This window comes from Canis lupus, chromosome 26 (assembly GCF_011100685.1).
Source record: "Canis lupus familiaris isolate Mischka breed German Shepherd chromosome 26, alternate assembly UU_Cfam_GSD_1.0, whole genome shotgun sequence".
In the NCBI taxonomy this organism is placed as follows: Eukaryota; Metazoa; Chordata; class Mammalia; order Carnivora; family Canidae; genus Canis; species Canis lupus.
In genome coordinates this window covers 32,630,704-32,655,054 of record NC_049247.1, presented here as the reverse complement: position 1 = coordinate 32,655,054, position 24,351 = coordinate 32,630,704, and the positions used below count along the sequence as shown (strand labels likewise).

General features: G+C 43.7%; 1 protein-coding gene across 26 annotated transcripts in view; it reads right to left on the bottom strand.

The window, feature by feature from the left end:
* The window catches only part of ZWINT (ZW10 interacting kinetochore protein), a 56,798-nt gene extending 51,430 nt beyond the window's left edge, over positions 1 to 5,368 (bottom strand). For 12 of the 26 annotated variants that reach the window (XR_005379499.1, XR_005379500.1, XR_005379498.1 and 9 more), the window contains exons 1-8: positions 5,297 to 5,367; positions 4,736 to 4,826; positions 4,520 to 4,643; positions 4,210 to 4,376; positions 4,024 to 4,080; positions 3,343 to 3,485; positions 3,108 to 3,267; positions 2,811 to 2,881 (exon numbers count right to left, since the gene is read on the bottom strand). Coding sequence is in view for 13 of the 26 variants with exons in the window: in XM_038576012.1 (XP_038431940.1) it covers positions 2,811 to 2,881; positions 3,108 to 3,267; positions 3,343 to 3,485; positions 4,024 to 4,080; positions 4,210 to 4,376; positions 4,520 to 4,643; positions 4,736 to 4,826; positions 5,297 to 5,343 (860 nt within the window). In the remaining 13 variants the exon portion in view is untranslated. Of the gene's footprint in view, positions 1 to 471; positions 685 to 2,810; positions 2,882 to 2,920; positions 3,004 to 3,107; positions 3,268 to 3,342; positions 3,486 to 4,023; positions 4,081 to 4,209; positions 4,377 to 4,519; positions 4,644 to 4,735; positions 4,827 to 5,296 lie in introns of those variants that run through there. The other 14 variants (XR_005379508.1, XR_005379509.1, XR_005379510.1 and 11 more) reach the window with 4 other exon arrangements.
* Positions 5,369 to 24,351: the final 18,983 nt, after the last annotated feature.

Genomic DNA, 24,351 nt, shown 5'->3' with positions numbered 1-24,351 from the left:
AAGAAAGACACGGTGTAAACTTGTCGCGCCCGAAGAAAGTAGCCACAGAGCACATAGAGCCATTGACCAGAACTGTAGGAAATAAATCCACTCTCCTACCTGGAGACCCCAACACACCCCTCGGAAGGTGATCATCAGAAAGCAAAAAGTAAGTATATAGAAGATTAACGGAAAGCGTAACAAGCATAACCTAACAGATGCACAAAAACCACCACAGGTGGCAATTCCTAAACAGACACGCTTTTCACCTCCACGTGAAACACAAAGACACAGAGCCAGACCGCATTCACGGCCGCAACTACTTTCCTCGTCAAATTTCAAAGTTTTTATTATATAGATGATGTTCTCCGACCAAATTAGAATAAATTTACATTATCTTCCCAAGAAACTCACAAATCAAATCATTATAATGAGAAACAGAAAATTCTGTGAAGTGAATGTACAAATATTTAGAGAAAACTAAAAGAAATGTATAGCCTTCCAGGTTTATTTGAGAAAACACATCAAGATCCAAATACACACAGTTATCAACCGATACAAATTAGATGTTTACGAAAAAAGTACGAGAGAGAACGTAGGAGAGGCCCAAGACAGGAGTACAAACCGATGAGTGTCAGAGTAGACATACGACAGTGGATCACGAAGCCGGCCTTGACTCTTGAAATATTTGAGATGAATGAACGTCTGAAGATAGATCAAAGGGAAAGTCAGATAAGGCGCAAAACACCAGGAATATAATCAGGCCATCCTACAACAGGCTGCAGATCTTAAGATAAAAAATATCATGACAACTATACCAATAAGTTTAAAAAATTAGAAATGAGAAACTCATAGAAAAATATTACAGTAGCTAGGAAATAGGAAGTAAAAACTCAAAAAAAAAAAAAAAAAAAAAAAAAAAAAACAGCCACAGCAAAATAGTATTTGCCACCAACAGAAATTTTGTTTGAAAGGAAAACTTCATTCTTATGGAAATCAGAGAGCTTTTCTGTGGTGGGACTAGGGCCACTCCCCGTTTTGTGGTGAACAGAGCATCCCTCCCTCCCTGTCCCTCACTGGTCTCCCTATCCCTTGACCTTCGACCTTGGTCACATGGAGGAGGAAGAGGACACCATCCACTCACAGGGCTCTGCGTCTGCGTGCAAGACACAGGTTCCCAGGGGAAGCCCCCCACCCTGCACATAGTGTACCAGGGCCTCTGAGATCCAGCTCTACATGAAACCCCAACTCCTGAGTGGGAGTCAGACCCAAGGATCCAGGCAATGGACCACCCCGGCCAGGAAACACCCAGGCCCCTCTCCCCTTCGGCCTCACAGGTGGACTGTGTCCGTCTCAGCCCCGTCTCTCCCAGTCCCTGACTCGCCAGGAGCATCTCATGGTTATCATCCCTGACCTCTGCACGCAGCCCTGCAGGGGGTACATTCGCCATGTGCAGGGAATGTGACTCAGCACTATCCCACCCCACACCCCAGTGGCCCCAGCAGACCCTCCATTCCCAGGGCATGCTCCTGCTCCCTCTGCCTGCTGTAAAAGCTTCAGGGTCTACGAGATGACAGACATAAACCTGAACGTGGGGGATGGGGCAGGACGGAGGCAGGCAGACCTCTAGAAGGCTGCATTCAGGACCACGTGCAGTCTCATCAGATGCTCTGTTCTTCCTTCCAACGTCCTTTTAAATGCCTTGGCGCCCTTACGTAGGCACCGAGTGGGGTGGATATTAGAGGTCTTCGAGGACCACATCAGGATGGAGTGAGGGGTCTGAGGATTGAGGGCACTTCTCTAGGATCAGGATCTGTGCACGCCCTACGTAATGAGGCCAAGGCATTTAAGAGGACAACTGGGGAGAGGAGCAGAGCATATGATCCGAGTGCACACGAGGATCCCAACCTCTTCCCAAGAGAAGGCACCTGGCCTGAGACACCAGACCATGGCCTCTCGCCACAAGGCCCCGGTGCGTCTTTCTCAAAGAAGCCTAGGTCTTTCTTGCACACACTAGTCCTGTCCGCAGGTGGACAACGGGCTCCCAGGGCCCTGGTCTCCCGTCTCCACGCCGTCCCCATGCTGGCCCTACGCCCAGCACCGCACGCACACACACAACACATATTTGTGTGTGTGAACTCACAGAGAGAGGAGGGTCTCTCCGCTCTCTTACCACGGCTCTGAATTCATCATGCTCTTGTTATAGCTGGTGTTCAGCACGTTTGCCACACCCTGCAATCAGGTATTGACCTGTTTACACGTCCGTGCTCAGGATGCTCCACAGAGCGCAGGACTCATCAGACAAGCCCACTGCTGTAGCTCCAGTTCATGGCAAGGGGCCCGGCGCAAAACACAGATTCCATCAATATCTGGGTCAGCAATTAAAATGACCTTCCCACATCTAGCCACCTGCACAAGGCCTTCTCCCCCTCCCAGAACCGATCAGCTCAGCCCGTGTGATTCCTATGGACTTGGACGAGCAAGCCCCAAGGCTCCAGGCCAGGGCCCCGTCCCACCAGCACCCTCTCCATTCACGCCCGTCCCAGCACCTGTCACATTGTTGGCCTTTCAGTGTGTGGCTCTTCCCACCAACATGTGAACACAAAAGAGAGAACTCACAGAGCCCTACGGCTTTTCATCAACAACCCAGAGCCCACCTGCACCTGGGTCACGGTCAGAAATCAGGCTGTACTCAGAAGTTTCACGTCCACCCGGCAAAAAGGGTGGGACCGGAGGGGCTGGGAGGACAGAGAGGGGTTAGCCCAGGGCAGACTGGGCACAGGACATGGGGCTGTGCTTCAACCACAAGCTAAGTCCCTGCCCCTTCCCACCTGCAATCCCCTTGGTGGAAACAGAGCTCTGATGCAGAGACAGGAGACACCAGGTCCTCCCTCCACCGTACCTGCAATCCAGGACACAAGGGTCTGAGCCAGTGTCTTACCTGCTCTACGTTCCTTTCCCATGTTGCTGTCCCTCAGGAAACCAACGTGAGCTTGTCCCTCGGGCAGGCTGCAGGCCATCGGCCTTGGGAAGGGAAATGTGGTATGGGTCGGGGGTGGGGGTGGGCAGTAAGGCCTGTCTCCTGCCTTCTTCATCCCCGTCCCTGCTCCTGCCCATCGCTCACTCACCTGGGATGGCACACTCCTGTCTTTCCCCACAGCATCCCCAGTGTTCTGCTCCCGGGGCTTAGCCTCAGGAATACCCAGCTCTTGAGGCCGCTCCGTCTCTGCCCCGGGGAGCAGTGGCTCACCCTGCAGTATGTGCAGCAGCCGGAGGAAGGTCTGGTGCCTGGCAGGAAGAGGTGGGTGGTAGAGGGAGGAAACTGGGGCACGCTGGGTCGGCAGCCCACACTCCCAGCCTCACCTCTGAAGCCTGTCCCGCTTCTGCCCGGCCTGCTGTTGTAAGGCTCCAAGTTCCTGACGCAGCCGCTCAAGCTCCTGCTGAGCTCCTCTCTGCCGCTGTCTCACCTCTGCTGAAGCCTCTGCCAGATGCTGCAGACGCTTCTCCTAAGAGGAATGAGAACCAGACACAGCTCGCCAGGTTCGCCCGTCTCAGAGCACTCCAGGCTACATCCAACTTGGGGAGGATACCCACAGATGGAAAGAGGGACCCTACCCACCCTCAGGCAAAACAAGGGGCCTAGAGAAATAGTAGGGTCAGAACACACTATCCCAGTGTGACGCATTTTGGAGGACACAGACACAAGAATGGTAACACTTAGTTTGCTACCTGCCATATGTGCAGAGTGTTCCTTCCAGTACTTGCTACACTAATGACTTGATCAACTTAATCCTACAGAGCAGGTGCTAGTGTTGCCTCCACTTCACAGACATAGGAGCAGCACAGGAAGTGAGGGGACGGCCCGACGTCATGCACAGTGAGCGGCAACACTACCACTGAGGCCGTGCTGGCACCTCTATGCTACCACCCATGCTACATGCCTCACGAGGGAAGAGGGGGGCAGAGGTCTTTCAGGCAGATGACAGAGCCCATGCAATGGCGTAGTGGTAGGAATGGAACATGCTCCTCGGGGTGTGGACCTACCTGTTGCAGCTGCCACTGCTTCTGGGCTGTTCTCGCTCTCTCCATGGCCACTTGCTTCTGCAGGTAAGCACAGGAGGGGAACAAGCAGAGGAGGAGTGTTCTCCTAGCTGGATTCTGGGAGGTGGTTGGTGGGTCCCACCCAGCACGCCTGCCCTCTCCTCCCTCCATCCCTCAGCCTGGCTGCACCTTGGCCTGGAGCTGTTCCAGGGCTTCCTGGAGCTGCACCCGCTTGCTCTGCGCCTCCTCCGTCTTGGCCAGGGCCTGGGTCAGGGCACCTGTGATGGCTTCCACGTGCTCCTGGTAAGTGGCCTTCAGCTCTTTCCATTGCTCCTTGACTGCAAGTGCCTTCTGCCCTGGAAGGAGCCACCACGGATCAGAACACAAGGGAGACTGGCCTGCCCGTCGGCAACACCGAGGCCTGGGTCTTCCCATCAACCAAGGAGCTGACCTGACAGGCGTCTGCTCCTTTCCCATCCCAGCCCCCCCGCCTACTCACGGCTCGTGTCTTCAGAAGCCAAGGGGTCTAGTCCCTGGACGATGCCCTCCTGAGCCAGGAAGTTCTGCAGGAAGTCTACTACCTGAAGCTGACTGCAGAGCAGCTTGTCCTTCTTCCGGGAGTCCTGTTCGGGGAGTGGGCAGGGGACAGCACAGGCGGAGTGGGCGCTGCCCCGGGGCCCTGGGGGCGGTCCCTAGCTTCTCGTGCTGCACTTACCATCACGAACTCCGCCAGGATCTGGGCTGGCAGCTCTACCTCCTCTTGCCGGCCCACGGGCTCCAGGATGTCCCCCAGCGCGGCCAGGGCCCTGAGGGCAAGAGATGGGGCGGGGCGGAGGGGGGGGGTGGTGGCTGCAGACTCAGGGGCGCCGGACAGGCCCCAACGGCTCTCCCTGCGCGGAGGCGCGGAGCTGCCCTGAGCTGCAGGCCGCGGGGCTGTGGGCACAGGCCCAGGGCGGACACGGGACCGCTGCCTGAGCACGGCGGGCAGAGCCGGGGGCGGGGGGGGCTGCCCTCTCCGGAGTCAGTCGGAGACGCGGGGCCGGGAAGGGAGGGGCCGCGCTGGGCTGGCGCCGGCACCTTGCCCGCCCCCCCGCCTCCCCCGGGACCGCGGCGCCCCGACCCGGCGGCCCAGCGGGGCCCGTGTGCGCGCGCCGCGGCCTCGGAGGCTGAGCGACCCCGGCAGACGCGTCCAGCGTGGCCGAGGCAGGCGGCGCGCGGGGACCCCGGGCCGGGAGCAGCCCTCCCCCCCGGCCCTCCCCGCCGTCCCCCGGCTTACTCGAGCGCCTGGGCGCGCGCCCCGACCTCCGCCTCCGCCTCCGCCATCCCCGCCGCCCGAGCCTCGGCTCTTCCGCCCGCCGCCCCCACCGCCCTTTGAATTCACCGCCGCTGCGCGCCGGGACCGGCGATTGGCTGCGCGCGCGGTGGGGCGGGATCTAAGGGCCAGAGTGCACTCTGATTGGCCAGCGCGGACGAACGGTCGGCCCGCCGGATGTTTGGCGCCGGCGGGGTCGTGGCAGGGGCGTGGCCGGCGAGCGGGCGTTCTGCGCATGCGCGCGGCCTTAGGCGGTGCCGGAGCTGGGGCGGGGCGGGGCCGAGGGGCGGGGGCGGGGCCGAGGGGCGGGTGTGGGGGCGGGGCCGGGGCTGCGGAGCGAGGTCTGTTCCGACTTCGCGGGACCCAGAGAACGAGTCCCCGAGTGCGGGTTTCAGGGGAGACTCTGGGCAGTGAACTTGCTTAAAAAATTATGTTGCGGTAGAGGGAGCACACCGCGTGTGCCTCTGCAGACGCTCGGCCTCGCTGGGGAGGAACAGGCGGACGCAGGGGCGGGTGATGCCGGGGCGGGGCCTGCCGACTGTCGGGGCAAGTCCTCTGGCCCCAGCAGCCGGAAGTGGGGTGCGCCCCTCCGCCCACCTGCCGGGGTCCGCCCACCTGCTGGCGTTCCTCCCACCTGCCAGGGTTCGCCCACCTGCCGGGGGCCACCCACCTGCTGGCGTTCCTCCCACCTGCCAGGGTTCCCCCACCTGCCGGGGTCCTCCCACCTGCTGGCGTTCCCCCACCTGTCGGGGTTCCCCCACCTGCTAGGGTTCGCCCACCTGCCGGGGTCCTCCCACCTGCTGGCGTTCCCCCACCTGCCAGGGTTCCCCCACCTGCCGGGGTCCGCCCACCTGCTGGCGTTCCCCCACCTGTCGGGGTCCGCCCACCTGCTGGGGTCCTCCCACCTGCTGGCATTCCCCCACCTGCCGGGGTTCCCCCACCTGCCGGGGGCCACCCACCTGCTGGCGTTCCCCCACCTGCCGGGGTTCCCCCACCTGCCGGGGGCCACCCACCTGCCGGGGGCCACCCACCTGCTGGCGTTCCCCCACCGCCCGGGGTTCCCCCACCTGCTAGGGTTCGCCCACCTGCCAGAGTCCGCCCACCTGCTGGCGTTCCTCCCACCTGCCGGGGTTCCCCCACCTGCCGGGGTCCCCCCACCTGCTGGCGTTCCCCCACCTGCTAGGGTCCGCCCACCTGCAGGGGACCAGGTGTGTCCCCTCAATCCACCTCCCAGGCTCCGCCTACCTGTTGTGAGGCCCAGGGGGCTGCCCCTAAAGGGCTTAGGGAGCCAGGAGATGCGGAGAGAGGAACCATGACTGCACCAGCTGGGGGCGGCGGCTAGAGCACCCACATGTGTGCCTTCCTGGTGGGGAGCGGTGACCTTAGACTGATCACCCCTCTAATGCGATGTCGCATCTCAAAAGCAAGACCCAAGTGGGTGAGACTGTGAGCAAATTAACTAAATATGTGACAGACCAAAGCACAATATTTATAGAAACAGAAAAATGTCCAGCAGCCATTAAGGTACAATTTGCAGTGTCTGCCTCCATTAAAAACTATAAAGTTTGCAAAAAAAAAAGGAGGAAAAGAAAACCCATAATGAGAAGAAAAAAAAAACAAACACTGATCAGAAGAGAAATAGATGTCAAAAACAGTTAATGTTAAAAAAAATAAGTAGAGTTATAACAAAAAGTATAATGAAAGGTAAGGACTTGCAGAAAGTGGAATGTTGGTTATTGCTAGTTGGAATAGAAAATGATGCATCTACCTTGGCAATTTAGCAGTTCCTCAAAATGTTAAAAACAGAGTGACCATGTGGACCTCAATTCCACTTCTAGGTATATATCTAAGAGAAATGAAAGCATGTTGGCAAAAAACTTGTACACAAGTGTCCATAGCAGCATTATTTACAAGGGCCAAAAAGTAGAATCAATCCAAACATCCATCAGCTGGTGAAGTGGAAAACAAAATTGACATCCATTCAAAAGGGTATTTTTCAGTAATAAAAGAGAATGAGGTATATGTTCTGAAGCATGGATGAACCTTGAAAACTTTGTGCAAAGTGAAAGAAACCAGTCGCAAAAGACCATATTGTGTGATCCCATTTATATGAAATGTCCAGGTCAGGGAAATCTAAAGAATCAGAAAGTCGACTTGTGATTGACCCGGCTGGGATGGGGGTGAGGGAGCTGGTGGGAAATGGGAGGCGGTGGCGAGGGTATGGAGAGGACATGGGATTTCTTCAAATTAAAGTGTTCTAAAATTAGATTATGGAGAGATCACACAATTGTATACAAAAAATCTATTCAATTTAAATGAGCCTCAATAAAGCTCTTTAAAAAGTTAATCAGAGATATGAAATATAAAGACCTAAGTCAAACTTGTACAGGTGAAAACTATAATGTGATAGATGAAAATAGGGTAGAAGCAAATTAAACATTACATAATGAAAAAATGAAATTAAAGACTTAGCTTTAGAAACTAACATGAATTATAGAAAATTAAAACAAAATAAAAAGAACAAAGTAACAGTGAGCTGTGGAACAATTTGTAACATCCTAATTACACTTATAAATGAAGTCCCTGAAGGAGGCAAGAGAAGAGGAGAAAAAAAGAATTAAGTAATGATAGCTAAAGATTTTGAAATTTGATGAAGACTTTAAATTAGGAGAAAATCCTGAAAAAATAGAGATAAATACATATAAAATAAATAAAAGAGAAAATGTTGAAAGCAGCTTGGGCAGACAGGGAGGTATGTTATATAAAAATAAATAAAGATAATTACAGTAACTTTCTTAATGCCAACAATGCAAGAAATAGCACAGCAGAGCAACATCTTTAAAATACTGCTAGAACATAAATGGACAAGTAAATAAGTAAATGTACTATTAAAGGAAACAAACCTTCCAGAAAATGAAGGTTAACGAAAGACACATTTGGACATACAAAAGCTGAAGGGTTTTATCATTAACTGATCACAAGCACTATGAGAGTCTATTAGGAAGAAGAAAATGACACTAGATTGAAATCTGAATGTATCCAAAGAAATGAGTAGCACCCGAAATGGTACCTACATGAATAAAATGTGCCTTTCTTAAATACTTAAATATTTTTTTAAAAAGATAAGGAATGGAGTACCTGGGTTGTTCGGTCGGTGAAGCATCTGCCTTCAGCTCAGGTCCTGACCTCAGGGTCCTGGGATTGAGTCCTGCATCCGGCTCCCTGCTCAGCGGGGAGTCTGCTTCTCCCTCTCCCTCTGCTGCTTCCCCTGCTTGCATTCTCTCTCTCTTTCCCTCTCATATAAATAAATAAAATCTTTAAAAAGAAAAGATAATGAACTGCATGAATAGAAATAGCAATATTGTGGGGTTTATAACATATACAATAGTAAAATGTAGCACAAAAAGAGTATGGGGGGATAAAAGAAATAAAAGTAAATTATCTATCTTTGTCATTTATGTAAAGCTGCGTATCAGATGAAAGTAGACTCGGGTGAAACAAACCGTGGACTACAACTCTTTAGGAAGTGGTGCTGACAACCCCCAGGGTGGCCACCAATGCCACTCAGATCATCTTTCTCGGTGAAATCTAGGACTTTTCTAAACAATGGAATAGAGCACTAGTGGTGGGGTATCATCTGTCCATTAGGCTACCTTAGGCAAAACACATCACTTCTATGACTTCACCTCATCATATAATGCTCAACAGCAACCCGGGGACAGAGCTCCCTTTCTGGCCTTGAAGAAGCAAACAGGCCTGTTGGATCTGCCAGCGGTGAGGATCATGTGGGCTCGAGGACCTGAGACTAGATTCTAGCTGGTAGCGAGTAGGATAGGGCCCTCTGTCACACAACCACAAGAGGCTAAGGTGGTGCTTGGAAGCAGATTTTTTTTTCCCTAATTGAGCCTACCAAAAGAGTACCGCCAGGTTAACATCTTGATTGCCACCTTCTAAGACCCTGAGAAGAATGCAAAAATCCTGCCCAACAGAAACTGCCTGAAATCCTGACCCATGGAAATTGTGAGATAACAAATGAGCCTTGTTTTAAGATGCTGAATTGTGGTGATTTGTTTTGCAGCAAAAGAAAACAAGTGACTTCTAAAATAAGAAAGCAGAGAGTTATAGCTACTAAGCCAATAAAGTCGATAAAATAAAATCTAAATAATATTGACAAATCCAAAAGAAGACAGAAAAAGGGAAGAAGGAGGAAAAGAAGAGATGAAGGAAACAGAAAGTAGGAAAATAATAGATTTTAAGCCTGATTACATGAATAGTTACATTAAATGTAAAATACGCAATGGGCAGAGATTAGCAGATTGAATCGAAAAGCCAATTACATTAAGAGATGCAACAAGGGCGCCTGGGTGGCTCAGTCAGTTAAGCATCTGACTCTTGATTTCAGCTCAGGTTGTAATCTCAGGGTCCTGGGATGGATGTGCTCTGCATGGAGTGGGCTTGAGGATTCTCTCTCTTTCAACCTCTACCCTCTCCCCCTCCCCACTTGTGTGTACTCGCTATCCCTCTCTTTCTCTCTCTTAAAAACAAATAAAGACTTATTTTTAAAGATGTTATTTATTTATTCGTGAGAGACACAGAGAGAGAGGCAGAGACACAGGCAGAAGGAGAAGCAGGCTCCTCGCAGGGAGCCCGATGAGAGACTCTATCCCAGGACCCCAGGATCACACCCTGAGCCAAAGGCAGATGCTCAACCACTGAGCCACCCAGGTATCCCTAAATAAATTAAAAAAAAAAAAAGGAAAGAAATACACTAAATATAAAGACAAATAGATACAAGTAGAAGGGTGGAAAAAATTTGCCATGCTAGTGCCAATTAAAAGAATGTTGGGGTGGTTATTTCAGTATACATGTGAGTATTCAGAGCAAAAATACTACCAGTAATATACAAGGTGATTTCATAATGATTGAGTGGTCATTGATCAGTTCATCATGTGAACTTAATAATCACGTTGATTTACACTGTATAAGAGAGCATCAAAATATATGAATTGAAAACTGGCTGATTTGAAAGGAGAAATAAATCTATAGCTACTTACGTTGGGATTTCAGTAGGCCTTTTACAACATTCGATAGAATACTACACGTAACAGCAGTATATTCTTCCCCAGTGCACACCAAATGATCAAACAAGTCCATATTATGGATCATAAAATGCATCTTAATAAATATAAATGAATAGAACCATACAAGTATGTTTTATGTCTGTAAAAGATCTAAATAATTTCCTCTACATGTTTTTTTTTTTTTTTATTTTATTTATGATAGTCACAGAGAGAGAGAGAGGCAGAGACACAGGCAGAGGGAGAAGCAGGCTCCATGTACCGGGAGCCTGATGTGGGATTCGATCCTGGGTCTCCAGGATCACGCCCTGGGCCAAAGGCAGGCGCCAAACCGCTGCGCCACCCAGGGATCCCTCTACATGTTTTTAAAATGACGATGTACTCTAATAGAGCAGTCTATTTTTTTTTTATTTTTAAGAAAATCAAGTTAATTCTTAAACTTTCTTTAGATTTCTGCTCCAAATGCTTCACCTATAATCCTAGATCAAACCTCTTTATCATAGATACACAAAACTGTGGATTTTATAATACTGATTGCAGTTGCATTTTTACATTTGATTATACAATTATTTGATTGATATCTTCCTCCTTTCCTAATCAGCAAACTCATTGAGGGCATGAGTTGGATATATTTTTGCTCATAATCAATGGTAAGCAATTAATATTAATTTGTTTTACGCATGTCATAAGAGAGGAAGCTTTAAGCAAGGTCTTAATAAGCCGTTTTAAGAATGTTGGTTTTATCCTAAGAGTAATTACAAGCTATCAAAGGTTCCTTGGTTATTAGATGGTCAGATTTCACTATTAAACCTGAATTCTGGGTGAAAAAGACAGACTGAGAAATGATTCTATTATAGTAGTGTTAGTAAAAGATGAGAACATTTTTGGAGTATATGATTCAATCTGGTGAAGTGGCAGTGGCGGTAGAAATAACTTCATGTATTTGGGTGGGATAATCCATACATGCATGATAGAGTGGATCTGGACATATTGAAGTTGCTAAAATGTGTATTAAACATGAGCTTAGGGGATCCCTGTGTGGTGCAGCGGTTTAGCACCTGCCTTTGGTCCAGGCCGCGATCCTGGAGACCCGGGATCGAACCCCATGTAGGGCTCCCGGTGCATGGAGCCTGCTTCTGTCTCTGCCTGTGTCTCTGCCTCTCTGTGACTATCATAAATAAATAAAAATTAAAAAAAAATAAAATAAACATGAGCTTAGATTTCTGACTATGCAACTGGGTGAATTATGTTACAATTTCTTGGAATAATGATTCCTGGAAGAGAATCCCATTTGGGGAATGACAGGGAAAGATCTTTGATTTGTCTCTGTTGACCTAAGTATTTTGACTGACCAAGTGAGTATTTTTAAGATGCTTGGACAAGTAGGTTTAGAATGTGGAAAGAGACCAGAAGGGGAAATCTGAGTTTCCTAGTTATAAATACACAGGCAATTGGAGCCATGGAGATGGATGCCGTCTTTTGGGTTAATAACATGTCTCGGAAAACAACAGATGGCTGAACCAACGCAATTGAGAAACTCTGGTGTCTTATGGATTTCTAGAGAAAGGATGGATTTTAATTAGAAGAATCTACAGTAATTAAAAACACACACACACACAATCAAGGGTGATATGCTGTAGGCAAGGGAAAAGAAGGTTTCCAAAAAGAGAGAGACACTGAGCGGAAAAGTAAGCCGGGATAGAGGTTACTTACTGAAGTTAGCAACAAGGTGATTATTAACTCACCCCAAGAGATGTTTGAGAAAGTAGGAAGACCCTAGAAACTGGATTATGTAGAGTTTAAATGAAATAAATTAGAAGTATTAAAGCCAAGAAATGGAAGTATGTTTCACATAAAGTTCTTAGGAGAATGTTGACAGAAGACTTTGGAAGGTGGCCGTGCCAACTCTCAAATCAGTAGTATTTCACCAAAGTTTTAATAAACTCTACTCTAATTTGTATTATATATATATGCTTCTAGTGGGAAATGCTTTCCCTATGGTTTCAGTAAAGAATCTTCCTGCCTGACTACGAAGAGTCCTTCCTGCTTCATGCACTTTGTAAATATTCTACGTATATATAGTGGAGACAATAAATGATACTTTCTTGTGGGGTTCTTTTTTATGACACTTTAGGCACATGTGATTAGACTAGCAAGAATTGATTTTGTTAATCTGTTTATGTTTGAGGGTTTGGGTCTCTTTTATCTATTTATTACAAATTTCTCTGGAAATATTGACTTTTGAATCATTTTTTTTCCCACATGTATTAAATGACCTCACATCTAAATGTAAATATTAGTAGGGTAAACTAAATAAAATTTAAAATTTAGTTTCGAGATCACATTAGCCACATTGCAATGTGCAATAGCAAATGTATGACCAATGGCTACCATATCACACAATGAAAGTTTTAGAAGATTTGCACTGATGGTGGCTCCTGGGTGGCTCAGTGGTGAATGTCGACTCTGGATTTCAGCTCAGGTCATGATCTCAGGGTCATGGGATTGAACCCCAGGTCGGGCTCTGTGCTCTGCATGGAGTCTGCTTGTCTCTCTGTCTGCCTCCCAGGCTTGAGTGCACTTGCTCTCTCTCTCTCTCTCTAAAATAAATACATAAAATCTTAAAAAAAAAAAAAAGAATATTTTCACCGATGGAAAGTTCAATTGGACAGTAATTGTTCAAAAAAACTCATAGATACGTTAGACATGTATATCCTGTACTCATACAAAAGTTTACATTTTATGTCAACATTACTAACAGGTTAAAAATTCTATAGTTTAAAAAATACCACATTTGCAAAATATTGTGTTTATAAATTTATAGATTCACAGAGTGCTTGTTTGCAACTCTAATGCCCTCCATAAATACATACAGAAATTTTGTGTTCCTCAACCAATCTTCCTGTTGCAGAAGTAACAGTACAACCAGAAAGGAAGTGAATTCCCTTCATCATATAATTGATATAGGTATTGTATTTTCATTAAGATGGTGACATCTATTCAGTCATTGAACAAGTGGCAAATAAAAAAAATAAAGCGAATGTTCCTGGAAACAGAAAAATGTCCTCACTCATTTTGAAGCATTTATTGTGTAGCGTATGTGAGATGGTTTTGAAAATAGTACTTATGCCAGCATTCAAATGGAATGTGCCTCTGTTGTAGTGGGATGCATGACGTGATTATGGGGCAGATCCAGCTGAAATTCATAGAGCATTAAGCAAATAGAAGTAATGTGATAAGACATATCTTTGCAATTGCCCCCAGTACTTTATAAAACATTACAGACAACATAAACAATATCTCATGTTTTCAAGACTGATTTCCAACCACACAGAAACTTCTGTTTGGTATGTCCAGCCTTCTCACATCATTCTAGGATTTGAAATTGCATTTTCAGACCTTCTCTACCCTGTGGCAAGTTCCTCTAAATGGGTCAAGGGGAAATCCAATGAATAAAACATTACATATAAACAGGTACATATATTCATAACGATCTATCTATGTCTTCATACAAGTCTTAATATATGTGTTTATATATTTCACGCCAGAAATACCAACTGAAAAGTCATATTTTAAAATCCCTTAACTTTTCTCCTCGCATATTAATACTAGCCTTTTTTCTCTGTAGAAATCCTGATTTTTTTTGCTTTCCATGTCACAATCAAGCACAGATTACTAGTATGTAATTCCATTGTGATTTTTATTAATTCAGAGGCTCAAGTGATAGTGATTTGTGCCAGGATATCTTTTAAAAATGCTTAAAAATGTGTTAAATTTTATTCATTGTTGAGATACAACTGTCAAAGGTGTTTCTTCTTTCCTACCTTCCTAAACATGGGAATATATGTCTATGTTTATATCATTTTAGACCATTGCCTGATGGATTTTTTTTTCTATATCTCAAATATTCTCCAAGTAGGGCTTAAGAACTTACATAATTTAGCATGATGAATTTTTTTAACAAGTTATTTTTAGTAATAGTAACTTTTTAGGCTGTTTTTCAATAGCTAGCATTATGAAATATAAAAATTTTATCTAAAAACTTGATTATTCCTTTGGTGCAGGTGTTTTAATTAAGGTGAATTGTATATCTGGTTGGAACATCTATGCAGCAAGATAATCATACAGCAGACAATACAAATAGTTAATCAAAAAGTGTTCATAGCGACTCAAACTCTTAATGAGGAAATCTTTTGCATTTATCAATCAATAAATATATCCTCTGTGGTGTGTGTGTGTGTGTTTGTGTGTGTGTGTGTGTTCAGTTTTGCTCTGGGAATAAGGGATTCCAATTGGCTTACTTGCTTTATAAAATAGCTTTATTGAAACATGAATTAAAATTTTAAGTATAAATGTAAAATTCAATGATGTTATTATATTTAGAGAGTAATACAATCAGTTTTAAGACATCTCTATCACTCCTAAGAGATCTGTTTTCCTGTTTGCAATGAATCCCTGCTACCACTCATGCTCCCAGATCGGCAGCGATGTATTATTTTGGCTCTAGAGAGACTAGCCTTTTCTGGACAATTCAGAAACATACAATATGTTGGGAGTTTTTTTGTGTCTGGATTCCGAGCCTTAGCACATGGTGCAAGGATGATCCATATTGAAGCATGCATCAGTATTTTGTACTTTTTTATTGATGAATACATTCCAATGTGTGGATATGCCACATGTAACGTATCTACTCAACATGCAATTTATCTATTCCAGTTGATGGAAATTGAATTATTTCTAGTCATTGACATTTACAAATAATGCTTGTTCTGAACATTCCCTTAAAAGCATTTATGTGAACATATGTGAATAGTTCTCTCGAGTGGATACCTAGTAACAGGAGTATATTCAGTGGTTTTGCCTTATAACCACTCTAGTGGGTGTAAAGTGGTCTCTTGTGGTTTTATGTGCATTTTCCCCTGAAGACTCATTATGATGACCATCTTTTCATATGTTTATTATCCATTTGCATACCTTCTTGGATGATTCTACTCATTTAAAAACAGTTATTTGTTTCCTTAATATTGAATTTTTAACAGTTATATCAATCCTACATAGAAGTCTTTTCTATCAGGTATAGGATGTGAAAATATTTTTTCCCAGCATGCGCCTTTTCTTTCATTTTCTTAACTGAATCTTTATTAAGAATACTTGCATAGCCAAAGTTATATAAGGTTTTTTGTTTTCCTCAAAAATATTTAGTTTTATTTATTTATTTTTTTTAATATTTAGTTTTAATTCCTACATTTACATTTATGATTCATTTTTAAGTTAATTTTTTAAGTGTGTGGTAAGAGTCTAAATTCATCTTTATGCATGTGAACATCCAGGACATCCTATGGTTGTATCACCAACTATTAGTAATAGTAAAATAGTATTTTAGTAATAGTAAAATAGTAATAGTAATAGTAAATAGTTTTTTACTATTAGAATAGTAAAAAAAAAAAAATTCTTAGTTTTTTACTATTCTTTCTTCAAATAGTTGTCTTTGCACCTTTTGTTAAAAATCAACTGGCCAGGGGATCCCTGGGTGGCTCAGTGGTTTAGCACCTGCCTTTGGCCCAGGGCGCAATCCTGGAGTCCCGAGATCGAGTCCCATGTCGGGCTCCTGGCATGGATCCTGCGTCTCCCTCCTCCTGTGTCTCAGCTTCTCTCTCTCTCTATCATAAATAAATAAATAAATCTTTAAAAAAAAAGTCACAAAAAATCAACTGGCCATAATGTGTTGTGTTTTCTGAACTCTCAATTCTGTTTCATTGGATCAACATTTTTACTCTTACGGCAGCACCACATTATTTGGTTATTGCACCTTTAGAGTATTTTAGAAATTGGGAAGTGTATGTCTTCCAGCTTTTTCTTCATTTACAGAAACAACTTGGCTGTTCTGGGTCTTTTCCATTCCTATATACCTTTTAGAGATAGGTTATCTATATCTGCCAAAAGGCCTGATGGAATATTTTATGGATTGCATTGAATTAGGGTGGAAGATATGTGGTATGGTCTATTTGCTTCTGGTTCTGTTTGTTTGTTTTCATTTTGTTTTGTTTTAATTTACCTGTATTTTGACCACTCTATGGCATTTCAAAGTTTGGCTGCCAATAGTTTTTAAAGAAGACTTAGTACCCTTACAGCGTGAGACACTGAACCTGCAGGTGCCCCCAGGAATATCCTGGAGCTGGCGAGACCAAAGTCAGGCCATTAAACTCTTCTTTCTCCAGACAAATATCTTAAACATGGGGATGGACCAGTTAGATTTCTGGAAAGAATTTTATACTCATATCAAAGAACTTGATACAATAAAAAATCACCATATTTAAAAGAAAGTAGGCACAGAGATTAAATACTTCATTAACAGGACACAGTAATATATTGATAAAGTGAGATAATTTGCTCTGACACATTAGGGACTTCTTTCCCTTATAAAAATGCGAGAAAACCTACCCTGCCTGAAAATTTCAGGAGCCAATCATCTTAGCGTTTTGTAAAAAGCAACAGTGTATTCTCAAATGAGGTGACTGTTTTGAGATTTGGAAAAGAAAATGGACCAAACCTGATATCTATGGGAACTGTGCGCCAGATGGCTGAAATTCTCATTTACTAATCCAAAAGCACTGCACTAGATTTTCAAACAAAGCAAACATGTTCTCATTTAATTGCCACACAGGAGCTCTCAGAACTAACTTGCATTACTTCCAAATGAATATTAAGGACACAGAAACTCAGGGAAGTGTACACAACCAGAGTCACTTAGCCACAGCCCCAGAGCTACTGAGTCGCAAAGCCACATCTGAAACAAGTCTGTGTGGCGCCATGTGGAGTTGGACCTGGGAGCTTTGGGGCAATGGAACTTCGTGGAAGGCCCATGTGCCTGGGCGGCGGCAGCATCTGACTTGCTGCCTGGTTCTTGGTCCACATGTTTGAAGTGGGTTTGAAGGGTTTTGCTATGTTGTTCCTTTCTGTTCTACTACATGCAGCTCTAGTGCTTTACCCCCCAGACTCATGTGCCTTATCTGTATGGTTTCTGAAACTTTAAACTTAAGCTTTCCATGGACTGATGGTTTCAGATACTAAGACAGCCAAGAGGGGGCCTATGTTAGTACGTACAGATTTTGGATTAGTCTTCATTACAGCACTCCAAAGACTAGTTTGTTCAATGTTTTATACCTTCAACTGTTTTTTTCTATAAATGCTTTGTAGCAAAGGTGAGGAGGATAAGGAATGCACCTCAGATGCATTCCTTAGTTGACACATCCTTCATCAGAGGAAATTCTGTTATGCCTGAGGTGCTGGAAACCAGGTTTCTAATAGCACCATTCACAGCACAGCACAAAGCATGTGGTCTTTGACCTCCAAGAGGTTCAGGTTCAATCTCAACTTAAGGTTCTGATAGAATTTGTGACCTTGGACGATTTATGTAAAATCAAGAATTTGCTTTTCTCATTTCTTTTTTTTTTTCTTTCTTTCTTTCTTTCTTTCTTTCTTTCTTTCTTTCTTTCTTTTTTTTTTTTTTTTTTGCTTTTCTCATTTCTTACAAAGGGATAGTGATGAGCAGTTTTCTTTTTTTATTTCTTTTTATTTTATTTTATTTATTTATTTATTTATTTATTTATCTATTTATTTATTTATTTATTAGATGAGCAGTTTTCTTGTGAGAAACCAGACAAAATAGTTTCTAGGAAATATCTTGCCCCATGTTTGGCACATAGAGAAAAAGATTACCATCGGAGTCCCCACTTCTGTGAGTCTCCTTTGAGAGTCATATTCAAACAAAGCCAGAGCATGAACAACTGCAAGAATTCTGTAGGAATAGTCAGTGGTGTAAGTGCTCAGTAAATGCGTAGGTGTATACAATGTGGATTAGACTTGTTTTCTAGTAAACTGTATCTATTCCAGCTGCATTAATGCTTAGCATGATCCACAATCATTACCTTTCACGGTTTCCTGTGGTTCATTATTCAGCATCAACTTGCTCAATAAACTTAGAATTCTAGTTCTGAGTTTCAATAAAGCAAGTAAGTAATAGTCTTCCTGGGGCCGTTGGGTGGCTCAGTCAGTTGAGCGTCTGCCCTTGGGCTCAGGTCATGATCTCAGGGTCCTGGAATCAAGTCCCACATCAGGCTCTCTGCTCAGCGGGGAGTCTGCTTCTCCCTCTGCTCCTGTGATCTGTCTTGCTCTCTCTCAAATAAATAAAATCTAAAGGAAAAAAAGAGAAAAGGAGAGGAGAGGAGAGGAGAGGAGAGGAGAGGAGAGGAGAGGAGAGGAGAGAGAAGAGAAGAGAAGAGAAGAGAAGAGAAGAGAAGAGAAGAGAAGAGAAGAGAAGAGAAGAGAAGAGAAGAGAAGAGAAGAGAAAATACCCCTCCCGAGGCTTAACTTTATCTCACAAAGCCATTACTACTTCCCCGGGAACTATGATTCCAAGAGTCAGTGATAGTCTGGTGTTAGCTACCGCTGTGCTTTGTTGGAGTTTTCAGATCAACACACAAGTTGTCATTTGAGGGCGAATTTCCATGTTCAGCATCTAAATTGCAGATCATAAAGCAATTCTCACCTTGATTTGCTAGTTCCAGATGGATGGATTCCCACTCTGCTCAGCATCCTATATCAGCGTATCATGCTTTTAACAATGCTCAGCATCCATTGCAATTTGGACACGAACCATCAGAGCTAAATTGCAAGACCCCCGTGAGAAAGAATGTCTCGCTAGGAGCATATGCCCATGAAAGCCTTTTGAATCTTTTCTAATCACTGTCTCACCCTCCAGCTTCTTACTCTTTGTTTTCTGACAGTAATGAACCAAAACATGGTGATGAAAGCCTGAAAGCTAAAGGGATTATTTTTTAATTCTGAAACTCATTTTTATGGATCTGTTGCACTTATAATCAGGTTTAGATTGTTCCTGTTGCTTCCCCTTAATTTTCAAGGGAGATAATTTCACTTACTATAAATCTTTCCCTTTCGGTTCAAGAAGAGTTACCTGTTTCCCTTCATAGATTAAGCTGAGTACTCAGTTGATTTGGTTTTCATCGCTGAACAGCCTTTGAGACTCACCCAGGCACAGCTGTGTCCCCCAGGTGTGCAAAGTGAGTGACTTGGGAAAACAAGCGGGGAGCAGACGTAATTCAGGGATTTCCCCCCATTTCATTTATATCCATCTGCTCTACAATATTATGATATTGCTATAGAAATTACTAATCCTTTTGGATTATTTTTGGGTGTTTATACACGATAATGGGAGAAAGGTCATAAATCTTCATGTAACTTCACATTTCCGTTAAAGACAGTGCATTAAAAAAATAAATAAAATTCAAGTCACTGCCAGCAGTTTCTCCTTTATGTGTCTCTTTATATCTCATGGACACGCCATGTCCAAAAGCAACATGATTTGGACAGTTATTTTAGTTTCTAGGTAAGTAAACATTTTTACAAGTCATGGCAATTGCAATACACGCTTTCACTATTTCAGTGTCACAAAGTACTGTGCCATTATAAAAGTAGAGATTTACTTGTAATGAGTAAGTGTATATCCACTAGCTTTGTTCATTTTCAGAATGGCTTTGGCTATTTCAGGCACTTTAAATTACCATTTTCATTTTATTTTAGTTTTATTATTTTTTAAAAGATTTTATTTCTTTATTCATGAGAGACACAGAGAGAGAGGCATAGACATAGGTAGAGAGAGAAGCAGGCTCTATGCAGGAAGCCAGATATGGGACTCGATCCCGGATCCTGGTATCACACCCTGAGCCAAAGGTAGACGCTCAACTGCTGAGCCACCCCAGCGTCCCTTGACATCACTTTCTTTAAAAGATTCCCTTAGTTTTGGATCGTGTTTATATGAAAGTTGTAGGACGAAGTTTGTGAGGATTGCCATGTTAACAGCATCCACTCATCCAGTCCACGCACAAAGATAACCAGCCAATTCTTCATGTGCTCTGCAATAATTCTGGAAATGCTTGGCAGGAACACTTCCTGTACTTCCAAAAGTTTTCTCCATTTCTTTTTTTTTTTACGATTTTATTTATTTATTCATGAGAAACAGAGAGAGAGAGAGAGAGAGAGAGAGAGAGAGGTAGAGACACAGGCAGAGGGAGAAGCGGGCTCCATGCGGGGATCCTGATGTGGGACTCGATCTTGGGACTCCAGGATCACACCCTGGGCCGAAGGCAGGTGCTAAACTGCTGAGCCACCCAGGGATCCCCCAGTTTTCTCCATTTCTTCTAGTTATCTGAACTATTGGTATAACAGGTTAACGATTTTTCATTATCTTCTATGTCTTGAGCATCTGTAATGATGATCTCTCCCCATACCCCTCAATTAGTTGAGCAAGAGTTTTATCAGTTTGTAGATTGCTTTTTCATAAATAGCTTTGGGTTTATTGATTTTCCTCTATAGATTTTATTTTCAGTATCATCAAGGTAAGGTCTTACCGCCATTATTCCCTGGAGCATTGTACACAAGTGAAACAGAACTGTTGGCTGATCGCATGGTCCAGAGGGCCCTGATCTGGCCCCTCTTCCATGGTGTGGCTTGCTGAGCCGCTGAAGGGGAGTAGGAAATCCACCTGCCCTTGTGGACTCTTCTCCCTTCAGCCCCACCCACTGTCCTCACACTGCTTACACCTGGTTTGGTGCACACACATGTGGGACCACTGCTTCTTATTGGAGGATCTATCTTTTCATTGTTACATGATGTCCATCTTTGTTCCTGGCAATTTTATTTGTTCTTAAGACTATTTCTTATAATATTCATTTAGGTATTGTTGTACTTTGTATCAAAGTATGAGTGATATTTTTTCCAATTAGTTTACTTTCAATCTTTTTTGTTGCGTATGATTTTCTTGTGTACAGAGTATAGATGGGTCATGAATTTTTATCTATTCGGTCAATCTCTGTCTTTTACTTTATATAATTAGATATTTTCATATATAAAGTAAGTATGTGTATGCTGGGGCTTAGTTTTGTCATTATTTGTATTTTTCCTTGTGTTTCTTGTTCATTTTTTTTTTTCCTTCTTGTCCATCTTTAGATTACTAGAATATCTTTTAGGGTTATATATTTTTAATTTATTTACAATGATTTCAAGTATATCATTTTGTACAGTTTCTATGAATGGTTATTAGCAGTCTTGCTATGATGTGTATAACTTATCACAAGCCATCAGTGTCAATGTTTCACAACTTAGACTGGGGTGCAAGACATTTGTTTCTCTTCAGGTCCCTTTCTTTTCCACTTAAAAAATATAATTATCTTAAATATTCCTCTGCAAACATTTAGCACCACCTCAAACAGTTGTAACTTTTATTCTAGCCAAAATATTTACTAAAAGAAGCTCATGCAATGATGGACAGTTGATATTATATTAATAAAAGATAGTTGGAAGGCAGGTAGGGACAAGGGGTCCCAAATTCTTTCCCATGCCATAGGTAGATGACCCAAACCTGACTGAGTGACAGGTACATGGAGAGCTAATCAGATTAAAACCGCCTGCCAACAAGTCCCCAAAACCCCTTAGAAACTCCAGTGGCAACACTCTCAGGTCCCCTCCCTCTCTGGGAGCCTTGTACTACAGCTCAGTAAACTTTGCTTTGCTGCCCACCACTCTTGGGCTGGTCCACCTCTTCATTCTTTGAAGCCATCTGATCAAGAACCGAGGGTGCCAAAGGAAAAGAAATCCTGCAACAAGATTTCCTTCGATGTGCCCATTGTTTTTTCTCCTTTTCTGAAGATCCCTTCCTCTTCTATCACCATTTCCTCAGAGTTCGGAGAATTTCTTTTAGCCCTAATTTAGGGGTAGACTTAGTAGCAAAGAATTATTTTTGTGTTCCTTTAACTGAGAATGTCTTCATTTCCTCCTCATTCTGGATGGACAGTTTCATTACTGGATGTAGAATTTCCAGTTGTTGTTTTTTGGTTTCGTTTTGTTTTGTTTTATTTATTTATTTATTTATTTATTTATTTATTTATTTATTTATTTATTTTTGTGTGTGTGTGTTCCTTGAAAAACTGTCTTTTCTTTTCTTGCAGCACCCAAAGGCATGCTGGCCTCCATGGCCATGGGCCACAGATGGGAAATCTCCTGCACTTCCTATGGGTGTTCACCAGCAATGCAGTATTTTCCTCTCCTATTAAGATGTTTTTCTTTTTATTTAATTTTTGGAAGTTTAACCATGTTGTGTGTTGGCATGGATTTCTTTTGGGTTATTTGAAGTTCTTGCAAATTCGAATCTGTACATTTATGACTTCTGACAAATTGGGGCAGTTGTCATTGTTCCTTCAAATACTTTTTCGGTACCACACTCTCTCCTTTTCTGTGTTATGAACGTTTGCCCTTTTACATTTTTTCTACAGAAACATGAGACTTAATATTTTCTCTACATTGGTCAGACTGAATAAATTCTGTTGACCTCTGTTCCCATTCAGTTGCTCTGGCCTTCACAGCGACACTCTATGGAGAAAAGCTAGTGAACTTTCTGAAAAGACCTCAGTTATTACAGCTTTCAGTTCTCGAGCTTCTTTTCAGTTCTTTTACAGAACTTCTATTTCATCGTATGGTTTCACTCATATGGGGAATATAAGAAATAGTGAAAGAGATTATAAGGGAAAGAAGGGAAAATAAGTGGGAAAAATTAGAGAGGGTGACAAAACATGAGAGACTCCTAACTCTGGGAATTGAACAAAGGGTAGTGGAAGGGGAGGCTGGTGGGCTGATGGGTAACTGGGTGACGGACACTGAGGAGAGCACTTGATGATATGAGCACTGGGTGTTATACTATATGTTGGCAAATCGAACTTCAATAAAAAAATAATAATAAAAAGAACTTCTATTTCTCTGCTGAGACTTTCTATTTACATGCATTTCGAGAGAATCTGCAATTGATTTAGAAAGCATTTTTAAGCTATTTGTTTTTTAAATTCTCATCAGATATTTCTAATATCAGATTAATCTCCATCTCAGAGTTTGTTGATTGTCTTTTCTCATTAAATGGTAGTTGTCCTGTTTCTTGGTATAAGGAGTGACTTTCTGTTCTATCTTGGGCACTTTATTTTGGTGAAGGACTCCTGTTCTTATCTGAGGATTGTATGCTAGCAGGTGGCTGCCCTGTTCATGTTTAGTGTGTGAGTCATAGTAACTTATCTGAGAGTTAATTCCCATGAAAGTTTTGTTTTTGAGTCTTTTCAATGTCATGTTTATTGGCTCGTGTTCTGCTGTTGCTGGGACTCCTGTTCAAGCCCTTCCAGTGCCATGTGTGGGGTCGCTGGGCAGTCTTCTGGTGTGGCTAGAAACCACCAATGGTTCTAGTCCTCATACCACTGGGTGGTCAGTGAGCCTCAGGTTTTTCTCCCAGGGCTGGGCTCTGGACCACGACTCTACTGCTGCAGCAGCTAGAAGATCACACCGGTCACCTGACCTGAGGCATGAACCAGGGCCTGGGTAGCTGAGCCTTCACTGATGTAACTCTCTCAGTGATGCAGATCACCAGCAGAGGCCCCACTGGTAGAGAAGCATGCAGGGCAGCCCCTGTCCCCCGTCTTTCCTGGGCTTCTACTTTCCCAATTCCTTTGTCAGAAAGAGTAGGTGCTACTTTTCTCTCCTTTTTTCTTTTGTCTTCTACACCTTCTCTTCATTACTCAGTCTAGAGTGTGTGAGCTCCATCTCAAGTATGCTGCGGTGCTTGGACAACATTGATGCCATAGAAATTGAGCTGTGTGTATGAGTCTTCGCTGATTAAATAGCAGTTCAGGGCTTCAACAAGGTTTTAGAGTCTGTGCTAATTTTAATAGGTACCCAGGCCACAGGAGGCACAGGCAGTACTTTTGACAAGGGGTTTAACTTCTCCAAGTATTAGTTTTTCTTATGTCAATTACTAAAAATATGTCTCCTTCACAGAATTCATAGACTTACTAGGAGGGTCAAATAAGATAATATTTAAATAGATGAGCA